The following is a 9,051-nucleotide window of genomic DNA, read 5'->3' as shown; positions in this document are numbered from 1 at the left end:
AGAAAGGAGTCAACTCCATCTCTGTACACTTACACATGTAGATGGCAAAAAAAAAAAAAAAGAGAGAAAGTATTGTGTCTGTTTGAAAAAGTCCAGATATTGCATACTGGACTATATGTTTTAACTCCATTTTAATCTTTAGGGTCATGTCAAAATGTGTGCTCTGGCGTTTGTCTGATGTTTTTGAATTCTAGGCTTAGCACGTCCTAAAATCTTACAGACGAAAGCAAACTCTTGGCAACGGCAGAGTGACTAGCAAGGTGATTTTTAGGCAGAAATGTTGGATTTGTAATTATCCTCTTTGTGTCTGTGTCAGCTAAGACCTTTGTTGAAGTAGACCTTGCCAGTGGCTGCTAATTTGTCTTTCGAGGCTGCACCTAGTCAGCAGCATGCTCCAGCGGGTGAGGGAGAAAGTCTCCTGCTCATCTCTTGTTCGTAGCTCTGTCCTGGGCCTGGCTGGCCTAATGTGTCTCTGTGATAGTGTTTTGCCTGATCTGAGGGAGAGCTTGTGAAATGTTAAATAAATCTCACTTTAGGAGAGCAATTCAGATAATGAATAAGTGGGATTAAATGCAGCCCCCAGCTCAGAAGGTGAATGAGGAGCTTGTTTGGATATATGGACCACAACTTTAATTTTTTGGCATCTAACTAAGCTGTGTTTAACAGGAGCTGTACAAAAAAGTCCGTCTCCTAGTGTGAAAGCCAAACAAGGAGAGACCTCATCTCCCCTCAGCTGGACTATGAAACGCTTCCTGGAGCCAGCAAGCCGGGTAAAAGGATTAGATGCAATAAAAACAGGGTCTGCTTCAAACTCTGCTTTTGCTGAAGCTCTTACTTGATCAAGGAGTTCAAAACCAAACCACCGTGCTCCTTCCCTGTCACATGGGCTCCATAAAAGGGTTTGCTTCTTACGTCACATATTTAAATCGTGACAGCAGCAAGCTCCTGTTCATCTGTGTGGCTGTAGCCTTTGGAAGCAATGTGCAGCGCATGGCAGAAAAGGCCGTGGGCTCCCACCTCCTGCCACCTCAAAGGCGCCCCTGGTCCATGGGACACAAAGTTAGCAGGAGAGACCCAAGCCTGTGGGCAGAAGGCTGAGCGCTTGGTCTCTCTATAGCCACTGCAGCGGAAAAGTCCCTGGTTTTCCTGGGAGAGCCAAAACAGCCATACAAACTGTGTCCAGAAGTACAACCCATTCCCTTCTCTCGGTGCAGAAGGTGTATAAAGGGAGTTACACAAGTGAATGGTTTCATCCCTTTTTTCTGCATTGAACCACATCTGCAAAGAAGTGGGATTTAGAATCCTTTTTTATTTATTACACTGGCTAAAAATGTATCGATGTGCAGCATTTCAGCTATCAAAGTTTGACAGTTTGGCTCTCAATATCCTGACAAATCCTCTATTTTAAAAAGTGGCTTTAAACTTCCTTTATTGACATGGCAATGTGAGCAGAGTTTGTGGTGCTTGCATGCAGACAGGGGCATTAAGCATCGGTGACGGCCAGTCACCAGTCTCACTTCTTTTCAGCAGGGATCTGTCAGCTCCGAGGCAGAGCTTTCCCAGTACTTCTCGCATGATGGCACGAGCCAGCTCCCGTTTTCTGATGCTGTAACCGGCTCCTGCGACGAGGAGCAGCTCCGTCAGAAGAACAGAAACAGTTTGTTGGATGATGGCTCTCTTCTTCCTAGCAACCTGAGTAAGCAACGGAAATGTGCCTGGTCATTTGGCTAATGGGGGGAGAGTCACTGAGCACTGGTTTGCTTTGCAGGAGAGCTACGGTGATTTCTGTGCTGGTAAGAAATGCCTGGCAGTGTAGTGCAAGCCAGTGCTGATCATATGAAATTCTGGAAAATGGAAGGGGTTTACAACAATGCACATAAATGCCCGTTTCCATGGTATTTTGTCCAAATTGCTGCTCTGATCATGTGAAAATGACTTTATTTGATTGGTTTGGCCAAAACTAGATTGACAGCACTGCAGGTTTTTTTTATTTTCAAATGACTGATGATCATCTGATTGATTACATTTAAATGAAAGTGCTCATAGCTATCTCAAATCCACAATTTCAAAATGCCATGTGTAGCAGTGTAAAAACAATCAAATGTTCAATTTGACATCAGATGTTTTGCATATGTGTCTGTCTCCCCATAGTAATTGACTGAAGGAATCTTACATTTCCTTACTGACATGCACCTGTGATTTCAAATTCAAAGGATATTACATTTGTTCTCCCTTTCCTGTGCTTCTCATGTAGTGTTTTTGTCTACAGCTTATTTTTCCCTGGAAATTCATTCTTTCATGCTTAAAAGCTCTTTTACGTTTTAAGATCCCACAAAACAAAGCAAAACAAAAAAACTTTCTACAAAATAAGATGCAGTTCTTTCTAAGGAGGATGTGGAAAGGGTTCTTTAATTTGAAACTGCTTGTCATGTGCTCGTGTCTTTGTTCAGGAAAACATTTTTCACTCTCTGTAAGTTGATGCAGGCAGTCCTAAGCATAGATTTAAGGAAAATGTGAAAGAAATTCTGTTGTTTAAAGTAAAATACACATGACTTTGCATCCCTTTTTTCTTTGGGTCATAGTCATAATTTAGAAATAAACTGAAAATAGAACCAGATGTGCCGTGAACTGATTTCAGGAGTTACCCATAAATTGTGGAGCTATCTGCCATCCCTCTTGCTCTTTACTGTAATTAGAGGGAGGACATGAAAAACCTGCTTTTTCCTCTGTGAGGGGAGGTTAAGCTTCCCCTGCAAACAGACCCACATGTACTCTGCTGCAGTCAGATGCATGGTATTACAAATCATCTATAAATTCAATTAAAGTATACCTTTTTTTTCCCCTAGCTGCTAGAGAAGCAGGAGTGGCAAAAGCAAATGGTCTGGCTTCTCCGACTAGTGGGAGATCGTCTGGCCTTCACAACAAGCATGTGGAGTCTGTCCGACCTGGCATCCTCAGCGACAGCCCCAAATCTGCCCGCAGCCCCTTTCATCGACAGAGGAGGGTTGTCTTCTACGACGGTGACGTTAGTGATGATGACGAAAGTTCCCACTTGCAAAGAAGCCAGAGGGCCAAGAGCCAGGAGGACGCTGGCATTGTCATTACAACCTCATCTGTAGAAATTGATGATGAGAGCCAGGACAGCGAGTCACCTAGATACAGTGGCATGGAGACGTCTTCCCCTGTCTTCAGCAACTCCGGGGAGTCTGCAGGCAGCACGCTGGAGCAAATTGAGTCTCCCTTCTTCCCCATCATAGCGTTCGACTACTCAAGTGTGCCTGAAGTTCGTCTTAGCAGCCTGAGTCTGAAGGAGCTCCGGGAAGCACAACTCGAAGCTAAGAGGTCACCAAAACTTGAGCACAGGGCAGTCACAAGAGTGAAAAGCATGATGAGCACTGAGTGCCGAAGCCTGCAGAGACAGAGGACGGAGGAGCATAGCTCTTACAACAAGCCTGTTGCAAGGATGCTCCCTCACAGCAAGAAGTGTGAAGTACCTGATGGGGCCGGGCAGGGGCAGGGTGAAATAGTCACTCTGGTTCGCAATGAGCACGAGTCATTTGGCCTGGATTTGGAAATCCAGGCCATGCCCTTAAAGGTTGTTGTCACAGGGCTGCGGCCAGGTGGAGCAGCAGAAATGGTAATTTTTTTTAATTTGGGTTGCTTTGCAATTTGCTTTCACTTTGCAGGGATGATTTTTTATTATCATTATTGTGTTTATGTTTATTTATTAATTATTACTATTATTAAGCAAGTAATCTATTGAGAGTAAGTGCAAAGGAAATGTTTGTTTCTGCTGGGCAAAATGTCTCATCCCATATTGTTCTGAAGCTGCTCTTATATGAAGCGTTTCTGATTCAGAAGTGCACCCTTGGTTGATTTAAAACTAAGAAAGTCAAGAGGCAGATCTACAGAGATGGGCTGATACCCACTGACAGTCACAGTTTTGAGGGAATACTATTCTTTTGTTTCCTTTCTTTTCACCGGAGGCAAAGACAAAACAAGTAAATCCTGGTGGCAAAAATGTTTCTTACTTTATATGCATGTATTCCTGTATTATACAGATCTGGTACCAGGAGGCATTAGGTGCCAGCCAGGTTTGCCAGGTGCTGTGGAAGTACCAGTAACACACTGCTCTTCTGCATCTCATACACGCACAAACTGGTATGGATACTTGGCTTCATGCTGGATGTGGAATTGCTGACCTAGATGCAAAAGTGCAGGAGGAGGAAGGAGGATACTCTGGTGCACAAAGCTGGATGTAGCATTTTATTCTAGTCAGTGGTGACTAGGGTAAGGGGGGATATATCACAGTAGTTTGAATTGGGCTGTGAGAGCTGGGGATTTGGGTTCTGTTCCTGCTTTTTTCTCTGACATACTGTGCAGTGTTTAGAAACATACTTAGGCTTTTACCTTAATAGCTCAGTCCCTGTCCAACTTAGTTATTTAGGAGATTCCCATTGGTCCAATGGGACGTTGTGACCAGGAATATAATTCATACATGAAATGCAAAAATCACAGCCAATGTTCCAGTCCTGAAGAAGCTAGGACTGACCCATCCCAATTCATTTAAATGAAGAGGGCTGTGTCCTCCCTTATACTGATCTCGCAGAGAATCCAGCAGCTCTTTTGACCTTCCTGGTTTAGATTGATCATTAATTCCTCTCCGGGCAAAAGCACAGTCTGCTCTTTATTTACGTGTTGGCAAACTGACAGCAGTGGTACCTGTGAACTGCAGTGATGTGAAATAGGGAATGTTGCTCATAAGCCATTAATTGCTTCCCCGCAATGTTTGCCCCTGTGGCAGGGCTTCTGAGGTGTACTTATAATTTCCTTGGATCTGTCATTGCATCAGGGATCAATGGGCAAGATGGCTGTAGGAGATGAGATTACCACCATCAACAGTATCCCAGTCAGTAAGATGACGTACGAGGAAATCTGCTTGCTTATGCAGTGTCTTCCCACATCCGTAACCCTGGAGATCCAGAAGGCAGCACCAGGTGAGAGAACGGTTTTGCTTTCGTAGCATTTATTCTGAGTACCAGTGAAGAAAATTCCCTTGGATCAGCTGGGTCTGATCTTCTGCTGCCCCAGCTTCCCACATGGATTCAGAGAAGAAAACAAGGGGTACATTGTGTCTGCCTTGGTGAGCCAGGCAAAGCGCTTCATCGCCCAAGCAGGCTTCGGGGTCCTTCCCAGCACCACGATGAGGGGAGCAAAGCTACTCCTGTGTGAAGGGTTCAAAGCTCCCGCTTACCGTGTGTCCCTCCTGCCAGCATCCGCAGAGGTTGGAGTCATTTCACGCAGACCTGGAGCTAACTCAGCAGCAGCCCTGTCCTGTCAACCCGTTTTACCGCTGTGCCAGTTCGGTAACTGCATTAACCCTTTAAAATCACATCTTTCTCTTTTTAAGAGCTGGCGTTTATATAGTGGGTTTGTGAATGGGCAATAAGGTAATAAAAGCCTTTTTTCTTTCTTTCTTTCCCTTTCATGTGTCAGAATTCTCTAATGTGCAGAAAGATGAAACAGAAACCCCAAGAAAGCTAGAATCTTACCAAAATGTTTATTTGCATGTTTCTTGTAAAAAGTTTTCTAGTTTGAATTGAAACATTTGATACCTCCTTAGTTTCTGCTCAGGGCTGATTTATGCTGCTACAGCAATATATGCATCCCCACGGACTGTACAAATTACATGGTGTGGAAGTGAGCGTTCGAAAAAGAAAAGCATACTTTTCAAATTCAGGAAGAACATAATATTTTGCTTCGTTTTAGCTTATGATCTTCTTTGTGTACCTATTAATACCTGGGAGCCTAAAGTGCTTCCAGATGCTTCAGTTCCAGTTGTTCTTTAAGGAATTCCTGGCTTGGCAGAGAGTCCTGTTCTTATTTTCTCAGATTGCTGTGGCTTTTGCAGACTAATAGCATTGGGGTGGGGGCACTTTGGCACTCCTTTATCAGGCAACCCTTCTCTCTTCCCCTTCCCCTCACCCTGCCCCACTGGCAGAGAAGAGGATCTCTTCAGTGTGTGATCCAGCACACTGAAACAGGGCAATACTTCAAATCCTAACCCGGCTTCTTCAGATTGCTCTTCCCCATGTTGACTCCAGGAGGAACCTGCACTTTTAACATGAGTACCTAAGTTAAGTGGTGTGGATAATTGTGCAGGTTTGTGCAAGGATTAGAGGGATGCGCTGGCACGTTTGAATGAGCAGGAAAGGATGCTGGCTCTCTGAATACACCCCTCCTTCTCTGAGCGCTTTCTGGGACTCATCTGGTAGTAACTGGCCTCTCAAAAGCAGCTTGAGTGGGGATGCGTGTCCCAGAAGCAGTGTAGAAAGGTGCAAGCAGATGCAAGCAGGGCGAAGTGCTGAAGATGGAAGAGCTGGAGAAATGGGTGTTGGAGTGCAGCAGTGACAGGGAGCTCAGTGTGTTGCTGAAGAGTGGGTTAAACATGTATTGGAAACAAGGAAAGGTCTGTGCCAGGAATCCTGTAAAGCCCATATGCTTAATGCGTGTATAACATCACCCATGCGTGTCGCATTAAACACCTGCAGAAGTGCCGAGAGGATCAGAGTTATTTATGCACACCTTGTCACTGTTACCTGTTCACCTTTGTTTGCTATGCCAGGGCTTTGTGTACTCTCTGCGATCTGTTGGAGACATCTTCGATCAAACTAGTAATGAGAAGCAGTACTGCTCAGCCTGCTTACTGCACACTGACACTTTGGTAGTTGGCTGCTTGACGGCTGAAATTTCAAATCGGAGAATTAAACAGATCATGACTACTCTCCCTGGATGAGTGGATTGCTCCCTCCTGTGTGCTACTCAAACACACAGGGTTATGATTAATTCAAGTTGTGGTAAACATCATTACAGAAGAGGAGGAGTGCAGAGCAAAAGGAAAACATGTAGTCTGACTATGTGGGTGTCTATTTGTGTAATAAAACCTGGTGTTTTGCGTATCACTTCCCATATCTGACAGGATTTTGCTTCTCTTTTTTATTTATTTTATCATGATGCAGCTGTCAGCAGATTTACAAACCTCATCCTGTCACCAGGGGTAGAGAGTCAAAATCAGGCCAACATCAACAGCATCCTCGCAAGTGAGGAGGAACCCAGCGCCGGGAAGCGAGAAGGAGCAGGTTTGCAAAACGCTGGTGGCAGCTGTGCGGTGGAGAGAACAACACTGCCACCTGATGCCACGAGCAAAGGCGTGCAGAGAGGTGCCACGAAAAGCAGCCGTGCCGAGGACAGCGCTGCCGTGCCCGTCACGGATATCGATGACTTGCTCAGCCAAATGGGCGCTCCTGAGAGCAGGGCTTCGCGCATCCCGTCGCGAGTGGAAAGCCCCCTCCGAGATGAGTACACCACGATGTGCTGCTGTGGGACCGACGAAGGCTGTCCCGCATCTGATCCACGACCAGCCAAGGAGGAGCTGCCTGAAAAAAATAAGAATTGTGGAGCTAATGCACAAGGGGTTTTGGGGCTGTCTGTGTTGGACTCCATTAACACAGGCAAACTTTTTACTGTGAATAAAAACTCTTTAAATAACTATTCTAGGAATTTTAGCAGTTTAAATGAGGATGAGTTGCCTACAGCAAACTCTCTGGAAGGTAAGAGAAGCGACCCGTTTCCAAAGTCTATGTATGGGGCTGCAGAGGATTCTCACTCAGACACAGAGTCTGTCACGGAAACCTTTGATAATGCTAATGAGGCATTGCTTGGGCCATGCGTTGCTGCTAACGCCCCCGCAGTCTGTACTGTAACAGAGTCGGATGAGGAGCAAATTGAGATTTGTTGCATGAACGACGAGCTGCAAAAGCCTGCACAGGAACAGCATCTCACATCTGCAACAAGCTCTCTCTCCCCACTGTGCCCTTACGCCAGAAAAGTTGTGCAAACTACTGAGGGCTGTGCAATGTGTGGGTCACTGGAGACAAGCATCAACAAACTAGGCTTGGAAGATCACGGTGGTCCCACTCCATGTCCCTCACAGTGTTCAGATGTGTCCTCTGCATCCTTGTGTTCTTCTTCCTTGGTTTTCCTGCCAGAAAAAGACATCGTAAAGAATTCAGTCAGTGTCCCTGAAGTTTACTCTTTCTGTAACAATGGTGCCTTAAGTACAGAAGAACAGAAGGGTTTGGGAAACAGTAACGGACATACAAAATGCTGTGAATCCATTGAAGAGGAAGGGTCTCTGCACTGCAAAAAGATAAGCTTTTGCTCTGCTAGAAGTGTCAATGGCTTGGAGAATAACTCGCTTGAAAAAGAAGGATGTCATGATGAGCAGAGATCCAAATCTGAAAGTGAAACTGTGGTTGATGACTGTAATCACGCTGTTAGTTACTGCTTAGTGAAGAAAGAAACCAACAGTTTGTCCAACTTGTCTAAAACAGACAGCAATCATGTGAATGCATCATCATCAAGAGCAATATCACTCAGGTCTCCCTTTCCCACTAGATCTAAAGATCCAAAGGCTAATACAACTCATGACTTGCCAGGGAAAAATGAGAAAATCAACTGTGTGACGTCAGGAAGGACTTCAAACGGCAAAGTCCAAAGCTCAGGCACAAATCACTGCAAAGGAGCTGCAGTACCGCACAGCCCATCCTTGCAGAAAAAATCCTGTCAGGAGTCTAAGGGAATGGCACAAAAAAATATAATGGACACCTTTTTAAATAACCAGAAGGCCAAAGCAGGGCCAAAGCTAAAAGGGTTCACCATCAAAAGCAAAGCAAAGGTAAATTCAGATTCTTCTGGCATTAATCCTACCAAAGTCAGCGGGGCTGATCAGAAAAGGGCTTCTGTTTCTCCACAGCTGTCCCCTAAACTCCTGGGGAAGAAAACACCCCTGTCCCGTAATTCACCTACAAACCCAGATCCTGGCAAGAGCATTTCAGCATCCTCAAGGACTCTGAAGTCAGAGCTAGAAAATAAACAATCTCTGGTCACTTCTGAAGATTCACTTCTGCCTCTCCTGAATGGCACCGGCAGCCCTACAGTGAGCGGTGAAATGAAATGTGGCTGTGGGGAGCTAACAGACCTGCAGCAGGA

At 45.2% G+C, this 9,051-nt stretch overlaps 1 protein-coding gene across 1 annotated transcript in view; it reads left to right on the top strand.

Annotated features, from left to right (window-relative positions):
• PDZD2 (PDZ domain containing 2) overlaps window positions 1–9,051 on the top strand; it is a 149,335-nt gene that overhangs the window by 123,894 nt on the left and 16,390 nt on the right. Inside the window, exons 15-19 of the mRNA XM_035902745.1 lie at window positions 667–770; window positions 1,528–1,696; window positions 2,847–3,637; window positions 4,853–4,997; window positions 7,020–9,036. Of these exons, the coding sequence (XP_035758638.1) occupies window positions 667–770; window positions 1,528–1,696; window positions 2,847–3,637; window positions 4,853–4,997; window positions 7,020–9,036 (3,226 nt within the window). The remainder of the gene's footprint in view (window positions 1–666; window positions 771–1,527; window positions 1,697–2,846; window positions 3,638–4,852; window positions 4,998–7,019; window positions 9,037–9,051) is intronic.

This window comes from Egretta garzetta, unplaced genomic scaffold, assembly GCF_000687185.1.
Source record: "Egretta garzetta isolate BGI_Z169 unplaced genomic scaffold, ASM68718v1 scaffold59, whole genome shotgun sequence".
NCBI classification, from domain to species: domain Eukaryota; kingdom Metazoa; phylum Chordata; class Aves; order Pelecaniformes; family Ardeidae; genus Egretta; species Egretta garzetta.
Note: the sequence above shows the minus strand (reverse complement) of the source record. Positions and strands in the feature narration are given on the sequence as shown.